The sequence below is a fragment of the Blastomyces gilchristii genome, assembly GCF_000003855.2.
Source record: "Blastomyces gilchristii SLH14081 genomic scaffold supercont1.15, whole genome shotgun sequence".
NCBI classification, from domain to species: Eukaryota; Fungi; Ascomycota; class Eurotiomycetes; order Onygenales; family Ajellomycetaceae; genus Blastomyces; species Blastomyces gilchristii.
The window spans coordinates 188,712-209,628 of record NW_003101668.1 but is presented as its reverse complement, the minus strand read 5'-3'; the positions used below and the strand labels follow the sequence as shown (position 1 = coordinate 209,628).

Sequence of the window (20,917 nt, the reverse complement as noted above, 5' to 3'; positions counted from 1 at the left end):
ATGCTAGATTGTTTTGGGTTAGAGGGCTTTTCTTATTCCAACCTTCAGATTGCTACATAGGGAGTATGTGATTTGTAGTATGGCATTCTTCTACAGCCTCCGCCCGCCTGCAAGAACCCTGTGGAGACAAGGTAACATCCGGGACCATTGCCGCAATCAGGGTGTCAATCTGTATAAAGCCATATATATAGCTTTCCGTAAAGATCATAGACTATAAAAATATTCTATATTTTGCACACGCAGGATGTAATTTCACACCTGAAATACATAGCGATGTTACAGATGTAGTAGTAGCTAGATGTCTTATTTCCCAATATTCAAGCAAGTTCGTCATCATCATTATCATCATCCTCCGCACCCATAAGCCGCCGTTCCGCCAACTCCTTAATCTTCTCATCTAGAACAGTCCGTTCATACCGCTGGGCAACCTTGCGCGCAGCATCCAACATCTTCCCGCTACGATCCCGCATCATGGAAACGAGTTCAAGGGCCTTCATCCCCCTCTCTTCGCCCTCCCGGCATTCAACTGCTAGCAACTGCAACACAATCTTGTCAATATCGATCTCCTTCCTCCGCAATTCCACCTCTCCGCTACCGCCCGTAGCTTCTGAGGCTGTGACACGGTCACTCAGCAGACTGAGGAAGAGGCTGGAACGTATAAACGCCTCTTCAAGCTTATTAACAGAGTCACGACCTGCAGCATCGTCCATGTCTTCGTCCTCGCCATCCCTAGGAGATGGCTTCTTCGGCTTTGAGAATATTGGAATCTTGAATTCGAATTCGCTAAGTAATGGTCGGGGGAAGTAAGGATATTGATCTCCGCCTTTGAGAATTATACAGTGGAACGCATCCTGCGCCACGGCGACCGGCCAGTACGTCTCTTCTTTCCGTCCGCCACTAAGGCGGTCCATGAGCTTAGTGTCAAGAACCGGTACCCAGCGCGCCTGTCCACGTTCTCGCCAGTGTTCTAATACTAACAGCACCCCTGAAGAATCGTATATGTAAGGGTCCTAGAGGAATGTCAGCATCATATTTTCAGTCAGAGCAAATTAAAAAAAAAAAAAAAAAAAGTGTTATAAAGCATACACCAGTATCTGAAAAGAAAACACTTCGAAGCTCGGTGGAATCAGGTAGAGCTACGTGATCTTCGTTCTGGTAAATTTCGTCCCGCTTGACATTTTCGATAGAGTAGGTTAATGTAGTGATTCCATCACTGCCAACGGGCCCGTTTCCTACGGTTAGGACATAGTCTCTCCATGCCGCACAAGTAACGCTCCGGCTCTTCTGCCTATAAATTCGGAACGGAGTACCGCAAAGTGTATAAACTCGGACATAATCGGCAGAGGTAGTGACAACAATATAAGAATTGCTTAGCGCAATGGCTGTTTAATGCATGGTTAGCAGCTAAACCCAACCACCAGCGGTGACTCCTACTAACCGGTGATACTTTCTCCTTCAGGAAGTTGAGTTCGCCAATCAGCCCGTACTGTCCACGTTTCATGAGGGCGATAAAATATTGTAGCTGGATGGTCACCCGATGGTTGGCAAGAAAATAAAGCGCCCTTCTCATCTACAAGAGCTTAGCACACGAATATTTACTACTGTAAGTCGGGATAGGTAACCTACTCAGGCAGGCTTTGTCATATAAAAAGGGGTCTGTAAAATGAAAGTCTCGAAACCGTTCCCGATCGTAAAACTCAACCGTGACGGTATGGTGTGTCTCTTGGTTAACAGTCCAAACGAATCCAATTAGGTTAAGACCTATATAGTAGTTTAGTAGAAGGTATATGGTGGAATCATATCCCGGCTGACTTACAGAGATATCTTCTGTCACCTCTCCAAGGGGTACTGCCGGGCTGAAATGAGGCATGTCGTTTCGACTGCAAGGACATGCCCATCTGTCGTTTATGATCATGTCCGTCCAGGTCATCCCGGAAATTAGGAGCTCGTTTGCCGAATTCGTTGATTTCTACATAGCCAGCTCCATCGTCGTCTTCAATGAAACCGTCATCTTCGTCCATGGGGCCTAAAATATCATCTAGGGAATCTGGGGTGCCACGTCTCTGGCGACTTTCCAGGCCAGTCCGTACGCCATTCGTCAACGGCCTGCTTGGAATACTTCTATGCTCTTCGTGAGCCGCAGAGAGTAAGGGCGCGCTTTCCAGTGGTTTATCAAGCAGTGATTTGTATTCTGGGGGGACAAAATCTTCATAAATGAATAATTCTCCATCGGAAGTAGTAAAAGAGAGGGTATTGTCGACAGGGTGCCAAGCAAGATTTATCACATTCGGTATGTCATATCTCCGCAAAATGCTTTGGCTCTTCGTCTCCCAAAGCAAAATTTGCCGATCTGCCCCAGCACTTGCCAATAGAGCGCCGTTCGGAGACCAGGCAAGTGCAGTAATATCTGCATTATGGCCAGCAGGGAAAACATTTTGTTTCGTCCAATCTCTAGTAGACACTATGGCAATATCTCTTGTCGGCTCAACCGCAGCAAATGCTCGTGCATCTGGATGCCACACGGCCCGCGATGTAGCTTCATGGTCTGTTTCCAGTCTGCCAATTATCCCATCAATTTTCTTAACAAGCTCCGGCTGCGGGCTGTCGATGGAGTATATATAAATTATCCCATCAGAGCCTGATACTGCAATGAAACGTCCACTAGGGTCGAAGTTCACATGTTTAACGCCCTTGGACTGATCCCGTAGATATTTTACAATAGTCATATCGTGAATATTAACAATCTTGACCACGAGTTCACTGAGAACAAAAATTTGTCGCGGTCAGCTTAAGAACATTTGAAGCAATAGAGCGTAAGAGAATGCATACTCGCTGGCAACAGCCACCCAATCCCCATCCTTTGATAGTGACAGGTCTCGCACGGGTAATGCGCAACGGACCAGCAATTTATCCATTTGACCTGTTGCTAATTCATATTTCCATACCGTGCCATCTTCAGCGCCCATAATGAACGAATCATTCTATTTCGGAGTAAATGCAGGGTTAGTTTATCGATGCCAAATATCTTCACGATTAAACGGAAACTGGCAAATAGTACAGTAGCAACAATTCCCAAACGCCCGTCCACTCCATCATCCACAGTCTTTGGTTCATCTTTTTCTCCAATTGTGAATATTCGAATTGCAGAGTTGGACCCGGCGGTGATCACTTGTCGGCCATTTGGGGTGTAACTTAGAATGGTGGTTCCCGGCGTATCTGCATGGAGAAACAACTATTAACGCTGAGATTGAAAAATGATATCCGACAGAACATCCATTCTGAACTAAGCAATTTAATGAAGCTTGCAACAATTATTTGAGGCGGGAATCACTCACGGGCTGGACGTCCTCTGAGCCGAACGGTTTCTGAAGCCATTTGGGACAGCGCAATACGACGCGACAGCGCAATCTATACAACAAAAACTGGAGCAGATATCCTAGTGGAAAATGGCACAGATATGTGTGATTAAAACGCCCTGCTCAATCTTGACGTCGTCGGTGTCGTCGGCGACGTTGGGATTGGAATTCACTGGGGTTGTGGTGAGACGCGTCGCGACGGCCAAATTATCACGTCTGCTTAATCAGCGTTTGGGAAATTTAACCCTAACCCTAGATCGAGATACGATCTATCAACTCGGATTGTTCCTACAGTACCTGACAAGCTCCAGAATCCCAAATCATTTACATTTATCCCTTGTATAATATATTATATTCAGCTTGAAATTTACGCCTTCTTTCGGGATAGCGAGCTTTTCCTGCCCTTAAATTCACAAGAAGATATCTAGCGGAAAAGCGTCCGTAGCGTTTTCATCCACTAACTCTTGTTAGAAAAGAGAGCATATCCAAGATTGATATCATGAGATACGTTTTGTCGATGCAGCGCAAGGCATTGGGCAACAGCCGCAATTCAAAGGGCAGTTCCAGTCGCGGCTTGGTTGATGGCGACGGCGATCTAGGAAGTAAACCCAGTTTCCCTCATTGGGAGAAAGCAATTGAAAAGGATTATATTGTGTGTAAGTAAAAGGGCAAGAATAAACATGAAGTGCAAGATTTAATAAAACTCCGTATATCGTTCTAAATTACACTTTCGACTTTATCCTCACCCTGATATCAGTCTGTGGCTCATAAACAAGCCCACCAGTTCTCCGTTTCGGTATCTTCCATCCTAAGCCCTTAGCCGGCTGAATATCCCACATTGCCAACAAACCAGCAACGAACCCCAACGTTATCCTTTCAGCGAATTTCCCATCCTGACTCACAGTATGCCCGCCGCCACCATAGACAGTCCATGTTTCCGGTATTTTAAGTGCAAGCTCCGGTTGGGCAGTGAACGACTCCCGTTTTTTAGATGGTCTAGACTTCTCGGAAGACTCGCTGGTATCGACTGCCTTCTCCGCTAAAAATCTTTCTGGCTCGAATTCTTCTGGGTCCTCGAAATAGTGTGAATCGGTATTGTGAAGAGTCTGCGGTATTGCGATAAATTCTCCTTCTTTAAACTGGTATGTCTGTTGTTTTCGGTTGGCGATTTTCGCATCACTGGCGGATTCGGTTAGTTTGAACTCCTTAGTGATCTTCCGGTAGGTGATTGGACATGAGTGCAGGCGCAGGGTCTCATAGTAGGTTGCTTTGAGCAACGGGCAATAAATAAGGTGATCGATATCCAGCGATACTCGTGGCGGTTCTGGTAGTCTGAACCCCGTCTCGCCAGCATTCGGCCGCCCGGCTTGAGAATAGGGGGCAATTTCCTTCATGATCCGAGAGTGGATTGGGCCATCAGCTAGGATGTGAAGGAGATTCCAAAATATGATTGTGTTCAGTTTCGTGTCCATAGCCCATAAGAGTGCTAGACTTTCTGCAGCCATTGACGTAGCTGAAAGTCCAGCGTCTTTCCATGCTCGGCAGTGGTCTTGCATAAATTCGGAAACTTCATCAATTTGACGCCAGTCGAATCCGGGATCGTGACCATTTTCTGCAACTGCGAACGCGGAATGAAAGGCCGCCATGCCATGCAAAAGCCTACGTCGCGACCGATATGAGGTGGGAAGTCCTGGGAAGGGAACCCATCGTTGGATCCCCAGGATAATGGCATTGAAGTTATTGTTAAATTTCCTAATATCATCCGGGGTATTTGGAAGTGCTTCCATGAAGTCTTCTCCCATGATGCCGTCATCACAGTTACAGCACAAAGTTCCGGACTAGGTATGAGGTTTACTTCGCAAACTTGATCGTCGCCATCACCACTGAGGTCTATGGTGCTCATCCGCTCTCATAGATACTGATCGACAACACTCGAGCAGAAAGGTATACATATTTGGCATGTTCTGCTCGATCTTTTGGATGGTGGCAGATGAACAGTCGGATGCAAGCGGATCTTGCATTTGAAATTCCATTGATCTACACTGAGCGTCGAATTCGGCCCGGTTGAGTTTTCTGGTACTCTTTGGCGCTCCAAAAACGCGCTCCATAGCATATGTGGCGAAGGCATTGGGCACGATCGACGATTTTTGCTCGGCCAAAAGAGCCTTGGCCAGTGATGGAGATGTGATTATGTTATGCCTCTGGCCGCAGATGTAGAGACTAAAAACAGGCTCCGGGGTGGTGTCTCTATAGAAAAATATTAGGTGATGCAAATATTGAGGGCAATAACGCCACAAGGAATGTACAAAAGTAGAGGAGTTTATATAAAGACTGACCTAGCATGTTTAAGTAGGCTCCGGCGGCAGAACCCCAATGAGAGGGCATGCCCAAAATATGGAACCCAGTATGGGAGGGTTTTGGGTCTCCATGCTTCATCAGCATTGGTGCCTCTGAAACAGGAACGGAAGCCGCTATATGTCCGTGTTATAATGCATACTAATATAGCACAGGCTATGATTATTTTGAAGTACGATTCAGACACAAACTCCACAGCGCCTTCTCGAGACAGAGAAAGGGTTGATATAATTGCATTCTCCATAGCGCTCATATAACTAGAGGGTCATATGCATATATGTATTTGAGATCGGCTTTTCGACCCGTGGACGCTTGTAGCCACAGAAAGGCAAAGAAAGAACACCAGGTACAAAAGAGGTCTACACCGTAGATGATGCCTCAGATATCACAGCGGTGGGGAAAAAGAAGTCCATAAGAGCCGCGAGTAAAAAGGCGTCAAGATCACCAGCTAATATTCATGTGCACATTTTGCAAATCCCTCAGGCAGGCTTTTTCTTTAAAGGTAGATTAGATCAATTAATATTCGCTGCGGGCCGGTAGTAGTTCCGACCTGATCTGATGGCAACAAAATGTTTTGGTCTGGCGTCAAAATAAAGATTTTGGTTAAGCTTAAAATGGCCGGGTGCTGACTAACTCCGCCGCCAAGCCGGACTGCTCTTACAACCAAGATTGGACGGGAAATGCATCACCTAAATTTTGGCCGGCAGACCGTTGTTGACGTTCCCCCAAGCTCAATCGCACCCCGAACTAGGTTCCGCATCGGGGTGGTTATCATGATATTAATGAGTTTCCTGTTTCTAGCTACCTCGCTTGGATCCTAGCCTGGAAGTTCCCCCACACCGGCAACCCCTGAATCTTCGATGATATGAGAAGCTCGACGAGCCCAGCAGGCGTCGGCAGCCTGTCTGTGGATCCGCCTCAGCCGCACAACGCCGGATTCTCGTTATCGCTGCGTTATTATGAGCTGAGCGACGCTATCACGTCGCACGGAGAGTTTGCTAGTGTCCGCATGATTTACAGGCGTAGCTCACTGACGAATTTCCCGCTCTGATCATTAATTAATGTATCAATGCGGTGCAACTTTAGCGCGTGATAAGAACATCCCCACATCCGCGGATTTCACGTCTATTTTGGCTACCCTGATATATTCTCAATTTCATCTCTTATTTGGAATCCGTCCATTCCTTTTTTCATTTTATTTCATTTCTTTTTCATTCTGTCCATAATTGCCTCAAAGCTTGTCACCACGGGTCATTACGCTGAGATCGCAATGTTTCTTCCAACTTTTGTGTATAGGGTTTTGCAGTTACTTTCTCTATCCCTTTCTACGGCCGCTTCACTAGCTGTCGACAAGGTCCCAGGTAGCCTTTGTTTTCATTTTATCCTATCTCCAATTCCGTATCAATTGGTTGGCTACTAAATCATAATACTGTAGCCCGCTGCTGTCATTTTCCATCTTTAATTGATGCAACTTCAAATCAGCTACAGGCAGGACTGTCAAAAGGATGCTTTACCAGCGTTGATTTAGTTAATGTTTGTGAACCATGTATACGTTCCATTCAATTTACCTGCAGAGTTATGAATGCCGCTAAGAGCGGAACTTTGGAGGGTAGGCCTATATCGGAAGGATCGCGGATGTGAACTCGACACTACAGGTTGTGGCCGAGTTGAACCCTGACGCGATTGCCATTGCACGACGTCTGGATGTGGAACGGAAGCACGGGAAGCTTCGCGGGTTTGTGATCTCCAATCATTCCGCCAAACGCTTGAACACGATATTGACTCAATATGTTTAGACCACTACATGGGCTACCCGTTCTCATTAAGGGCAATATCGGCGTCGCGGACAAGATGAATACCACCTGTAACTCTCCCGAATTGCCTTGCGCTCGCCAGTGGGATTTCTTTTATGACACTGGTAGCTGACGACCTTGTTGCTAGCTGGTTCTTATGCTCTTTTGGGAGCAGAACTTCCCGAAGACTCTACAGTGGTCGCAAAGTTGAGGGAAGCTGGTGTAATCATCTTAGGAATGGCAGGTTTAAGTGAATGGGCCAATTTCCGCTCATTCAATTCTAGCAATGGCTGGAGCGCTTATGGCGGCCAAGTGACTGGAGCTTATGTCCCGAAACAAGATCCCAGTGGCAGCTCGAGCGGGAGCGGCGTGGCATCAGATTTAGGCTTAAGCTTTGCTACTCTTGGAACAGAGGTAGTTATCTTGAATTTATTTTCCCCACCTTACTACACACAGCGCCTTGAGCTTCGAGGTTAATTTCTGTTCCCAGACAAGCGGCAGCATTGTTAGCCCTAGTGGACAAAACAACATTGCCGGTATCAAGCCAACTGTTGGGCTCACATCCCGCTATCTTGTGGTTCCCATCAGCCAGCATATGGACACCATCGGGCCCATGGCTAGAACCGTTAAGGACGCCGCCAAGCTCCTCCAAGTGATTGCTGGCCCGGATTTAAACGACAACTACACATCCGCTTTCCCCTTTGATCATGTCCCTAATTACGTAGCAGCCTGCCAACGTTCGTCGCTCAAAGGGAAGCGGATCGGACTCCCAACAAACGTACTCGAGCAGGTTGCTCCTGAAATCCTTGACAACTTTAACGCTGCTGTCAAAGTGATGACTGATTCGGGGGCCATCATCGTTAAGGATGCCAACTACTCTGCCCTCGAAGAATCCAATACTAGCCCTTTACCAGGGGAAGTTTTCTCCGCAGACTTCGTAAATGACATTGCTAACTATTTCTCCAAACTCCAAACCAATCCAAACAATATCAATACGCTCTCCGACCTGCGCGACTTCACCCAGGCATTCCCGCTCGAAGCCTATCCAGACCGCAACACAGGCTCCTGGGGCGGCGCTCTCGCGCTCGGCTACAACAACACTTCCCCCGAATTCTGGCCAAAATATCAAAATGCTCTGCAGCTAGCTGGGGAAGGCGGCGTACTCGGTGCTCTGCGCAGAAACAAGCTTGACGCTATCGTCTTACCAAGTAGCCTCGCCTCGATCGGACCTGGCATTCTCGGTTCGCCCATTGTGACTGTGCCTATGGGTGCCTGGCCAGTGGGCACAGAAGTGGTGACTACCCCTAGAGATCTTGTGCTCTGGGCCCCTGGGGTACCGATGGGACTAAGCTTCCTAGGCGATTTTTGGAGCGAAGAAGCGTTGATTGGGATGGCCTATGCGTATGAGCAAAAGAGTCTTAAGAGGAAGACATTGAGCAGGTATATTGAACCAAAGACGGAATTGAAGGATGTCGTCTGAGGATCCATGTCGACCATGTCGACAGCCCTGTATATTCCCTCGCTGGCTTTATATATGGCATTGTGTACTACCGTTTCCCTATGAGAGAACGAAGGTTGTCCTAATAGTTTTTGTGGGTTTCAAGTGGAAGTGACACCGGCAATTTTGCTATCTTCTATAAATTATTCACTGTACTAAAAGTTAATAATCAACTTTGAGAGTGGGGAATATAACTTTGCAAATGCACCAAGAACGGAAATGCCTCCTTATCCAAAGTAACAATTCTAGCATTCGTAGGCCTAGGACACAAAATAGTAACTACTAGCCATACTGCTGCCCCTGCAAGCAGCGACAAAAAATACCATTGAAGAAGAATATTACTCCACCTCAAGGATCCTCTTCAACAAAGAAGCCTCCCTTTCATATTTCTCCACGTTAACCTGCGAACTGCTCAGCTTCCCCAGTAGCCAACGGACACGCGGTGCAATTTCACCCGGTTGCTTTGGGAAAGACCCGAGCACCTGTAACTCCTTCTCTAAGTTCTGGATGTTTTGGTTTTCCATTGCAATCAACCGCCCCAATATCGCCATGCCGAATCGACTGCTCAAGGCTTTATTGTTGGTAAGCTGCTCGAACGCGGCACGGTACACAGGTTTTCCTGGTTTGATTGTTGACGAAGAGCCGCTAATATTGGCAACGGATATGAGCTCAGCTTGCTGCAGGGCTTGGATTGCAGCCTCGCCATCGCTCTTAAATAAGGGGTGAAGTAGGATTTCATTATATCGCAGGGTTTCTGAATCGCTCTTTCCCAATTTCGAAATAAGATACCAGGCTTGTTCAGGCGACCAGTGAGGCTTCTCAGTGGTAGGGAGATCGAGGATAAACATTTTCAAGATTTCGGCCGATGATTCGGTGATTATTCGTTGTACGGCATCTATTTTTATAGTTTAGCAGGTGGACGCAATGGATACATCACATTGGAAGGAGTTACTGACCTTTTGGCGTTGATCCAGTTTTGATCATCCGAGCTAGGAACTCGAGATCGGTGAGACGTCCACCGAGTGCATGAATAGAAGCATCAAGTCCTTCCATGTGCTCCAATTTTTCGGTGGTGCCGTTTTGCTGTTTCCCTTCTCCCGCAGCTCGGATATGCTCAAGGACGAAGCGTTTTGCCACTTCCGGCGAACAGTCCTGCAATGATATCTGGTGAAAGACAGTGTTCGGAAGAGCTCTGCTTAATGATTTTGAAGCTGAAACATCTGTAGTCAGAAATATCACGCGAGCAACGTTGGAAGTAGTCAACGCTGCAGCCCATTGAGCCAGTTTCTCATAAATCATCGGATTCTCGTGGGCTTTATGCAAGAAATTATCGATAACAACCACTGGACGGCTTTCAGGATGAGCTTCCAAGTACTCTTCATCGCTTAGATTGGCATGCTTGTTGTCCTTTTTCCTCTCCTCAAGGGCCACTTGTTTCAGGGCATTCGCGGTATTCTGCAAAATCTTTCCAAGTTGGCCGTCTAGTGTTTCTGAGAAACCAGCTTTTGCGCCCGTAGTCCCCTGTATCGCTACATCTATCACGCTGCTGACACTGTTCATCCAGGAGAAGACAGGTCGATAACCAACTGCAGCAGCGGCAGCATTAATGGTAGCGGTGTCGCCATTGGCGTCTTGGATGGGTTTGCAATCTATAACTAATTTGTGGTCGCGATCCGCCAACACTTCATCCAAAACGAGCTCCTTTTTGCCCGAACCAGGTGGTCCTTGGATTATGATTAAAGTACTGGTAACCTCGAGCAGCCAACTTTTGATGAGTTGAATATCATTCTTCCGATCCTCCCATACCGCTTTCAACCCTCCAGTTTCCGAATCATGGCGTCCGAACGGAATCATTTGGTTGGCTTTGCTAGCTTGCCGTTGCACCCACTGCCAGACAATGTTATCTTCCAGATGGAGAGGCGGCTTGATTCGAATTTTAATAGAGAACGTGCGGATCGGATCGAAGATGATAACGGTAATCGTCGCGAGAAGTGCGGCCAGAACAGGGATTACGATTCTTGGGTGATTGAATAGCCAGTCTCGTATCCATCCCCTTTTCGTTTTCTGTTCATAGGTGATCTTAAGCAGAGTCTCTGACTTTCCTCCCCCTTCTGCCTCTGAAACTTTGAAACCATGTAAGCAATTTTTAGCTGCGACTGCACTTCGAAGCCTATTGTACTCAATGAGTGCATAACGTGGTACAACTTTGGAATCTGACGGTTGCGCCACAATGTCCGTCAACTTGCCATACCGTCTGGCCAATGAATAGAGTGTTTCCTGGGTTAATTCTGCTGCGGATGCTTCAGGAAATGTTGGGAGGAATTCAACTTTGAGCATTTTGCTAGGGATACGATAAAGATCCTCTATCCACGGTCGGCCTCGCACCAATGCGGCGTGGGTGGTATAAAAAGGGTTAAACCATGGTCTGATGGGGTTCTTTGCCAGGTGATCTTTTAGTTGATGCTCCAGCTCTGTAGCATCAACTCCAGAGTCAAGGGCAAACTTAACGAAGGCACCGCCCTCATCATAGCGAGGTATAATTTCGGTTATTTCACCTCGTAGCTCGGGCGGTAAAGCCCGTTGTACGACTGACAGTGGCTCTGAAGCTGCAAAATCTGGTCTATCTATCCGCTTTTTAAGCTCTGCAGAAACGGCACCAGTTGCTGGAGTGGTAAATGGAATCTCGCGCAGCCATTTCAGCCTGAGCGGAAATAAGTCTGAGATGCGGCTGGATCAGTCTTGAAAAATGTGGTTCGTACCCATAACAGAAGTATACATACTGTCAACATAGGCTATGGCTTCATTTGAGCCAGCTTGTATATGCCCTGATTCGTCTCCTCGTGACTGTATAGTAGCATGGTTTAAATTGGTCCTGAGCTGCTTATAGGTGCAGAGAGCAGGGCGGGAGAGATTCCAAGCGATACCGGTTGGAGGGCGGCGGCGTGTCCTGAGACACGCCTTCCCCAGGATGCCTATCATACTGCAGTGAAACAAATGCTTATCGAATACTGGCGGCCCATCATGGTGATGTTCAATGACTTTGTTCACAATACAACAGGGACGTTCCAACTTGGCCGAGAAAAGATAAAACAGAGGCGCTATGACGTAGATTGGTCAGTGAGAGAGCTTAGTCATCCATCGTTGCCCATAAATCACATGACCCGTGCCCTTCGATATTTTTGCGCCGCAATATCAAGGGCTAGTTTTGTCGCGACAAGCCAATGGAGCTATCTCGTCCAGACCAGCTGCGATAGTTGACAGAGGAGATTGCGATAAGACCCAGTCATAGAGCCACATGCTCTACGCATATATTTAAATCAGCTAGCGTTCGCGTGAACCAACAATTGATCGCCCGATCCTTAACAATTTTCTGCGCTACCCGCCGCTGAAACCTAGTATATAGTATACCTCGACGCCGGACAATCTGTTCAACAGTCGCATCCGTAACAACAAGCAATGGGTTGGTGGTGGAGCTCCGCTCCTAACCAGGGAGAAGCGGTGTCGCAAACTGAACCTCCCCGCGCTGCACCTTCACAATCTCCGCCCGACCACATGAAAAGCCCTGAGCCAACTCTCCCCGAACACCTCAAGCCCGTCAGTCGCGATGAACTCGCCGAAGCAGAGTTACAATCCCTTCTAAATAGCTTCCAGAATGAGAGTAACACTTCTACATCCTCTCACTCATCACAATCATCGTCATCGTCAACAACAACAACAACAACAACAACAACAAGACCACCATCCGCCAGCGAACCCACCTACTACCCACCTTCTTCTACCTCGAATAATGATTCAACTGAAATCCCTACAAATATCTCCCCCGAAACCCTATACCCGACTACCATGTCCTGCCGATCGGCCTTCGACTACGCCTTTTTCTGCCAGTCGTTCGGAGGCCAATGGGTCAACGTATACCGATACGGCGAGCTGCGCTCATGTAGCGAGCATTGGTCTGATTTCTGGTTTTGCATGCGCACCCGATCCTATTCGGAGGAGGAGAAGGCGAAGATGATCTCTGACCGATACCGTAAGAAGGCTGTCAAGTATAAGACAGGGCCTAGTAGTGAAGACGTGTGGGATGTCCGGACGGAGCCAGTTAGAGGTGCGTTTCAGGGGGATTTGAGGGCCTTGGAAAGGGAGATGAAGGCTGCGGCGCAAAGGGAGAAAGGGGAAGAGGGCGCTTGAGGAGTCGAGTCTCTTCCTAATTATTGGTATTTTTTAGGGGATGGTTGCTATTTACAATGTTTGACTAGATATATATATATATATATATATACCTTGTAACAATATTTTACTCTGATTCTTATCTTAGATCCCATTTTATTATTTCGTCACAAAGCTCAGCCTATTATAATACATTCACACGGCTGCAAGAAACCCTTAGCTTAAGAGATGAGATTTGGGTGCCGAAAGAGATTAGGGCGGGTATTGCTTAATAAATTCCTAGTTTCGCAACCATGTTTTCAATCGAGCTGCGCAGTTGTCCTTCTCTTCTCCAATCCTCTTTCACAACTCGAGACGGAGATTGGTAGAAAAAGGATGTACGTACGCAAGGGAAAAGAGACAAGCTGTATAAATAAATATATATATATATATATACACGCACACATGGCAGGCACATAGAAGGAGCCGACAAGGTTGGAACTCGTTCAGAAGCAAGAAAGTTGACAAATTTTAACCAAATGTTACAAACCGACGCGCGAAGAAGAGGGAAGGGGGGGGGCAAGGAGGAGGAAAGAAATCCCCAAAAACGAAGTAACAAAATGCAACTAATGCCAAAAGAAGCTGAAATACGCTGGGTATATATATATATTGGCCCCTCTTTTCCCCAAAAAATAAGGGAAGAAAAATCAAACAACGAACAAATATCAAAGTCGCTCAATGCATCTCAAAATTCCCGCCACATCGCTCGTTGAGAGTATGTTATTAATAATGAGAAATAACAATTCCGTCTTCTGAAGTCCATGACAGGTCGCCAGATGTATCAGCATCGTACTTCTCTGGGTCCAATTTGCCCCGCTTATCGTCGTCCCGAGCTAGCGGTGGCATCGATAATGTCCACTGTTTTAAATACAAGAGCGTAGATGCATCCGGAAAGTTGCCTCTGGCAGGCGCTTAAGTAAGATATCATTCAAGCTTTACGCGGCAGCGGCCTGCGCTTGCGCTATAGGCACAGAGTCAATCGCAGGACGGCGGACAATTCCTCCAGTTACAGGAAGTTGAGAGCTTGTACCCATCAAGTACGCGTCGGCTTCGCGGGCAGCCTGGCGACCTTCATTGATACCCCTGAAATAATTATATATTAGCAAAAATCTTTAGATTATGAGATAGAAAAGCATAAAAACAACTTACCAAACAATCAGAGACTGTCCACGCCTACAGTCGCCAGCAGCGAAAACACCTGGTACATTGGTTGAATACTGGCCGGGGGGTGTCTTGATGTTCTTTCTGGCGTCCTTTTCAATTTCGTCCCCGAGCAGCCTGTCCTCAGGTCCCAAGAAACCCATAGAGAGCAGAACAAGGTCTGCGGGGAAAAATTGCTCACTACCCTCAACCGTCTTCATGTCCCAGCCGCCAGACGGACTCTTGGTCCATTCGACACGATTGATGTTGATTCCTTTAACCACGCCGTTCTCGCCGACGAATTCCTTCGACATTACACAGTATTCGCGGGGGTCCTTGCCCATATGAGTCTTCACCTCGGTGTGCCCATAGTCGACACGGTAGATGCGAGGCCATTGAGGCCATGGGTTATCACGAGCCCGTTCTGGGGGCGGTTGCGGGAGCAATTCGAAGTTGGTCACAGATTTGGCCCCATGGCGGACTGAGGTGCCGATACAATCATTACCAGTATCGCCGCCACCAATGACAATAACGTGCTTGTCTTTGGCGGAGATGTATTCACCGTCAGACAATCCAGAATCCAGCAAGGATTTGGTATTGCAATGGAGGAACTCCATGGCGAAGTGAATACCGTCGAGTTCACGGCCGGGGATCTTCAAGTCTCTTGCAACCGTCGCACCAGTGGCGATTATGACCGCCTGGCTTTCTTTCCGTAATTGCTCCAGAGATATATCTCCCTCTGGTCCGACGGTAGTGTTGGTAACAAACTTAATACCTTCCGCCTCCATGAAATCAACCCGTCTCTGAACGATCTTCTTATCAAGCTTCATGTTTGGAATGCCATACATTAGCAGGCCTCCAATACGGTCGGCACGCTCATATACAGTCACGCTGTGGCCAGCACGGTTGAGCTGATCCGCAGCAGCAAGGCCAGCCGGGCCCGAGCCAATAATGGCGACAGTTTTGCCTGTGCGAATTGCTGGGGGAGTTGGAACCATCCAGCCCATTTCAAAGCCACGGTCGATTATTGCGCACTCGATACTCTTGATACCAACGGGGTCTCCAATGATTCCAAGAACGCAAGCGCCTTCGCAAGGAGCTGGGCAAACGCGACCTGTGAATTCTGGAAAGTTATTTGTCATGAGCAACCGATTAAGCGCGTCCTGCCACTGATTCTGAAAGACAAGTTCATTCCACTTGGGAATAATGTTGGAAATGGGGCATCCAGTATCGGATTGACAGAAGGGAACACCACAGTCCATGCAACGAGCGGACTGGTACTTCAATTCATCGTCCGTTAGACGTGTGCTCAACTCTGCCCAGTCACGAGTTCGAGTCCTTGGGTTACGATATTTCTCGCTATGGCGGTTATACTTCATAAAACCTTTGGTTTTGTCGAGGATCAAGGCAGTGCGCTTTTTCTCCGTCTTCGAGTCCCCAACGCTGTCCTCGATATCTAGAAGATCACTTTTCTTGGTTTCCTCGCGATTATCGTGGAGCTTTTTAGCGGATTCCCCTGTAGGATTTCCGGACTGGTATGGAAGAGTGAACTCAGGCTTTTTCGCGGCGGCAGCCTTTCTAGCTTCCTCCTCTAGTACCCTCTTATAATCGGTGGGAAGAACTTTGACGAAATGGTTTAGGGCCCGAGTAAAGTCAAGAAGTATACGGGCTGCAAGCTCTGAGCCGGTATAGTGATGATGGTCTTCGATGAGCCCGCGTAAGAAGGCAATCTCTGCTGGGTCTTCTACCCCAGAAACTTCAACCATTTCCATGTTAATTTTCGAGTGAAAGTCCCGGTTCACGTCGAGGACATAGGCGATACCGCCAGACATTCCAGCTGCGAAATTTCGGCCAGTCGGTCCGAGAATCAGAACACGGCCTCCGGTCATGTATTCACAACCATGATCACCGACTCCCTCTACGACCGCTGTGGCGCCAGAGTTACGTACAGCAAATCGTTCCGCAGCTACACCGCGGAAGTAGCAGTGACCAAGTGTGGCGCCATACAAGCAGACATTCCCAACAATGATGTTCTCCTCGGATTTAAAAACCGCGCTGCGAGGAGGATACACGATCAAACGGCCTCCTGACAAGCCTTTACCAACATAGTCATTGGCATCACCCTCAAGCTCTAAGGTTACACCGGGTGCAAGGAACGCGCCGAAGGATTGACCTGCGGATCCTTTGATATTTGCGTGAATAGTGTCTTGTGGAAGGCCAGCCGCCCCATAGCGACGACTAATCTGGTATGAAAGAGTAGCACCCATTGTGCGGTCAGTGTTAACGACGTCACACTCAATACGGCATGGCAAGCCTTTTTCCAGCGCCAGTTCAGATTCTGCAATGAGCTTATTGTCCAGACGGACATGGAGGCGGTGGTCTTGTTTTCGAACATTGTAAGTCGCCACCCCAGGGCGCAGAGAGTGGGCGGGAGTGAGAATGAGAGACAGGTCGATATTTTCCATTTTGGATGAAGGGAGATCATCCCGCATCTTCAACAGGTCAACACGGCCGACCATCTCGTTAATAGTGCGGATTCCCAATTTGGCCATGATCGCTCGCATTTCGTTCGCAATATAGTAGAAGAAGTTGATAACGTGTTCAGGGGTCCCTTTGAATTTTTGTCGGAGAAAGGGATCTTGGGTTGCAATCCCCACTGGACAGGTGCTAGACGAAGATAACAAAAGTTAGCCATAGCAGTTTCCTAAATAGATATCACAAAACCTCGTCGAATATCCTCGCGGAAAAAGCACCCCCGAGTCACAGGAGAACAAACAACATAGCATAGCGTCAGGATAAGGAAAGACGTTGATACTTACTTTAAATGGCATTTGCGCATCATCACACAACCCATAGCAATGAGAGGCGCCGTCGCAAAGCCCCATTCCTCTGCTCCAAGCAAACACGCCATAGCCACGTCCCTACCAGTGCGTAGCTGGCCATCAGTCTGAACAATAACACGGCCGCGAAGATCATTAAGAACCAGTGTCTGGTGAGTCTCTGCAAGACCGAGCTCCCAGGGAAGCCCAGCATATTTTATTCCAGTCCATCGAGAAGCTCCGGTGCCTCCGTCATGACCTGAGATCAAGATATGGTCTGCTTTGGCCTTGGCCACACCAGAAGCAACAATACCAACGCCCACCTCAGAGACGAGCTTGACAGAAACGCGCGATCGAGGATTCGAACACTTCAGATCGTATATGAGTTGTTTCAAATCTTCGATTGAGTAGATATCGTGATGCGGTGGTGGTGAAATAAGGCCTACGCCAGGGGTGGAGTGGCGGGTCTTGCCGATCTCAGCGGAAACTTTATGGCCAGGAAGCTCTCCCCCTTCACCAGGTTTGGCACCCTGGGCCATTTTAATTTGAAGTTCATCGGCGTCAGCAAGGTAGCTGGAAGTAACACCAAATCGGCCAGAAGCAATCTGCTTGATGGCGGATCTCATTGTATCGCCATTCTCCATCACCTTGCTACGCTGCGCATCTTCACCACCCTCTCCCGTATTCGACTTGCCCCCAAGCCTATTCATTGCAATAGCAAGGGTAGAGTGAGATTCCATGGAAATGGACCCATAAGACATGGCGCCAGTGACAAAACGGCGAACTATTTCAGTCCACGGCTCGACTTGATCAATTGGCACTGGAGTGCGTTGTTCGAAGTCAAAATCGAGCAATCCACGCAAGGTACAGTTCTTGATTTGCTCATGTTCTGAGCGTGCATACGCTTCATAAGATCTGTCGTTCTTCGTGCGAACTGCATCCTGAATGTTGGCAATGCTGATGGGATCATTGACATGGTGTTCGCCACCATCACGCCAATGATATTCGCCGGATTCAGCCAAACCAGGGATTTCACGAATAATTCGCGATGGGAAGCCTTTCTCGTGGAAGGCAAATGCATCCTGCGCAATCTGCTCAAATGTCATACCTCTTATTCTACTGGCAGTGCCGGCAAAACAACGATCAATAACGCTGTCATCGATTCCGAGGGCTTCAAAGATCTGGGCGCCCTTGTAGCTTTGGAGAGTTGAGATGCCCATTTTACTCATTACTTTGAGGATACCGCCATCAACTGACGCCTTGTAGTTTTCGATGACCTTCTCGTCAGAAAGTTCCTTGCGGATCAAGTTCTCACGGTTCATCTTCAGAATGCATTCCATAGCCAGGTAAGGGCAGATACCATCCGCACCATACCCAAGAAGGACGCACATGTGGTGTACCTCTCGAGCTTCTGCTGTTTCGATAATCAAAGCAGCTAGCGACCGCCACTTGTTTCGAACGAGATGATGGTGGACGAGGCCAGTGGCAAGAAGAGCAGAGACAGGAACGCGGTCAGCGGAGGTGGCTCTGTCGGAAAGGATAAGCACCTTATCGCCGTTTTGAATACCTTCCGTTGCGGCGTTACAGATATCATCCAGAGCGTCCAAATAACCTTGAACTCCTTTTGCCTTCTCAAACGTGATGTCGATCGTTTTGACGGGCCAGTCGGCATGGATTGACGCAATATTTTTGATCGCACTGAACTCATCCAGTGATAAAATAGGTGAAGTGAGCAGGAGGCGATGGCACTGCGAAGAATCCATCTCCAGAAGATTCCCTTGCGGACCCACGTAGCACTCAAGAGACATGACAATTGCCTCTCGAATTGGATCGATTGGAGGATTGGTGACCTGCGCAAATAGCTGACGGAAATATTCATATAGAAGCCGTGGCTGTTGAGCAAGACATGCAAGAGGGGCATCGTTACCCATAGATCCAAGCGCCTCCTTCGAATCTGCTGCCATTGGACCCAAAATGAGACTGACTTGCTCGTATGAATAGCCAAAAGCATGGAGTCTTACATCACCCTGGACTGTAGAATCGTCCAAAGCGTATGTTAGGTCAACATTTTTCTGCATCAGGCTTTTCTGAATTTCAGGGAGGCGAAGTAGCTCTCTTTCAATCCAAGCTCGAAAATCATGGCGGCTGGCAACAGTGCTCTTTAACTCAGCGTCATCAATGATCCTTCCAGCCAGAGTGTCAACGAGCAGCATTTTTCCGGGCTGTAGACGCCCCTTTTCAACAATGCGCTCGGGATCAAATGGAATAGCACCGACTTCGGATGCGCAAATGATACGATCGTCATCCGTAACGTAGTAACGGCAGGGCCTAAGACCATTGCGATCCAAGTTAGCGCCACAGTAACGACCATCAGAGAAGGTGAAGAGCGCAGGGCCGTCCCAAGGCTCCATCTGGCAAGCAGCCCATTCGTAGAAAGCAGCTTTTGCGGGGTCCATCGCAGGATTGTCCTGCCACGCCTCCGGGACCATCAGCATCACGGCTTCTGGCAAGGACAGAACTCCGTTCATGGTGAGTAGTTCGAGCACATTGTCGAAGGCGGCGGAGTCTGAACCACCGTCCTCAACAATCGGGTAGAGATAGTCCAGTTCATCACCGAAAATCTCCGATCGCAGAACGCCTTCTCTGGCTCTCATCCAGTTCTTGTTGCCGCGCAAAGTATTAATTTCGCCATTGTGCGCAGCCCAGCGCAGGGGTTGAGCGCGATCCCAGGATGGGAATGTGTTTGTGGAGAACCGGGAGTGGACCAACGCGAAATGGCCTTCATAGTCAACGGAGACCAGATCATGATAGTACTCGTAGACCTGGACGGGAGCCAGCTGGCCCTTGTAGACGATGTTGCGGTTGCTAAGGGAACAGACGTAGAACCAGTTGGCAAGGCCCAGTACATGAGTCGCGCGTTTTCGAAGGAAATACAGCTGGCGTTCGAAAGCGCGGTCATCGAACTGGTCTGGGTCTGTATTCTGTGGCCTCGTCCCGTCGCCATAGGCAGAGTGAAGCACAACGAACGGTTGCATGATAATGGGCTCGCGGGAAAGCGCCGCAGGGCCCAGCAAGGTGGAATCGCGCGGGACATCACGCCAGCCCAACACGCGCAGCTGGAGCTCTCTGGCCAGTTCTTCAAAGGTAACTATAGATTCTTTCAGTGCCTCAGGGTCAGGTTTAAAGAACAAGTTTCCCGTGGCATACTGGCCGATCGGCGGCAGCTCGACGCCGGCATCCCGTGCGAAGTGCTTCACAAAGAACTTGTGCGGGATGCTGGTCATCACTCCAGCTCCATCGCCGTCCCTCGCATCAGACCCAACCGCACCACGATGGGTCATATTGCACAGCAAATTCCGGGCTGTGCGGGAGAACAGAAGGTTAGAACCACCAGTTCCGCGCTGCAATAATCAATAGTACGGCATTGTGGCATTTCTTACCATCGCTGACTATTTTATGACTCGCCTTTCCCTTGATATGGCTGCGCAGGCGATTGTTAGCCGCTACATTATCCTACCGCCAGTGAAAAAAAAAAAAAAAAAAAAAGAGGGGGGGGGGGGGGGGGGTTTTTTTTGGTGAGAATTTTAAATCCTCTTGGGGGAGGGAAAACAAAAAGATTTTTTTCCTTTCGTTCGGGGTAAAAAAACCTCTCCCCTTCTGTAAAGGTTCCTCCCCGCAAATACCCCCCCCCTCTCTTTTTTTCTGAATTTTTTAAAGGGGGGTTTTCTTCTGTAAATTTTTCTTAATGGGGTT

General features: G+C 48.2%; 6 protein-coding genes across 7 annotated transcripts; 2 read left to right on the top strand and 4 right to left on the bottom strand.

The window, feature by feature from the left end:
* Positions 1-26: 26 nt before the first annotated feature.
* Positions 27-3,589, bottom strand: BDBG_06070 (chromosome transmission fidelity protein 4). The gene is made up of 8 exons (XM_002622844.2): positions 3,336-3,589; positions 3,059-3,216; positions 2,830-2,981; positions 1,817-2,760; positions 1,627-1,761; positions 1,439-1,570; positions 1,087-1,382; positions 27-1,010 (listed from the first exon to the last, which is right to left on the bottom strand). The coding sequence occupies exons 1-8, from the start codon at positions 3,373-3,375 to the stop codon at positions 318-320; spliced, it is 2,550 nt and encodes an 849-aa protein (XP_002622890.1). The 5' UTR covers positions 3,376-3,589; the 3' UTR covers positions 27-317.
* A 489-nt stretch (positions 3,590-4,078) lies between these two features.
* BDBG_06069 (uncharacterized protein) lies at positions 4,079-5,955 on the bottom strand (the record flags this gene model as incomplete). The annotated part of the gene is made up of 3 exons (XM_031722438.1): positions 4,079-5,194; positions 5,276-5,603; positions 5,693-5,955. 3 exons carry the CDS (start codon positions 5,953-5,955, stop codon positions 4,079-4,081), a joined length of 1,707 nt encoding a protein of 568 aa, XP_031579664.1.
* Positions 5,956-6,386: 431 nt separating this feature from the next.
* On the top strand, positions 6,387-9,335 carry BDBG_06068 (the record flags this gene model as incomplete). 2 transcript variants are annotated; one of them, XM_031722436.1, is made up of 5 exons in its annotated part: positions 6,577-6,714; positions 7,325-7,446; positions 7,508-7,575; positions 7,653-7,918; positions 7,995-8,984. In XM_031722436.1, the coding sequence occupies 5 exons, from the start codon at positions 6,577-6,579 to the stop codon at positions 8,982-8,984; spliced, it is 1,584 nt and encodes a 527-aa protein (XP_031579662.1). The 2 variants fall into 2 exon arrangements, with proteins under 2 accessions (XP_031579663.1, XP_031579662.1); XM_031722437.1 differs by having other exon boundaries at positions 6,387-7,446; positions 7,995-9,335.
* Positions 6,980-12,128, bottom strand: BDBG_06067 (RNA12 protein). Its single transcript, XM_002622841.2, has 3 exons — positions 11,783-12,128; positions 9,959-11,719; positions 6,980-9,897 (listed from the first exon to the last, which is right to left on the bottom strand). Exons 1-3 carry the CDS (start codon positions 11,979-11,981, stop codon positions 9,341-9,343), a joined length of 2,517 nt encoding a protein of 838 aa, XP_002622887.1. The 5' UTR covers positions 11,982-12,128; the 3' UTR covers positions 6,980-9,340.
* Positions 12,129-12,195: 67 nt separating this feature from the next.
* BDBG_06066 (uncharacterized protein) lies at positions 12,196-13,715 on the top strand. The gene has a single exon (XM_002622840.2). It carries the CDS (start codon positions 12,459-12,461, stop codon positions 13,185-13,187), a length of 729 nt encoding a protein of 242 aa, XP_002622886.1. The 5' UTR covers positions 12,196-12,458; the 3' UTR covers positions 13,188-13,715.
* On the bottom strand, positions 13,245-20,645 carry BDBG_06065 (glutamate synthase [NADPH]). Its single transcript, XM_002622839.2, has 4 exons — positions 20,605-20,645; positions 17,165-20,525; positions 14,355-17,012; positions 13,245-14,288 (listed from the first exon to the last, which is right to left on the bottom strand). Exons 2-4 carry the CDS (start codon positions 20,503-20,505, stop codon positions 14,141-14,143), a joined length of 6,147 nt encoding a protein of 2,048 aa, XP_002622885.1. The 5' UTR covers positions 20,506-20,525; positions 20,605-20,645; the 3' UTR covers positions 13,245-14,140.
* Between the last annotated feature and the right edge of the window lie 272 nt (positions 20,646-20,917).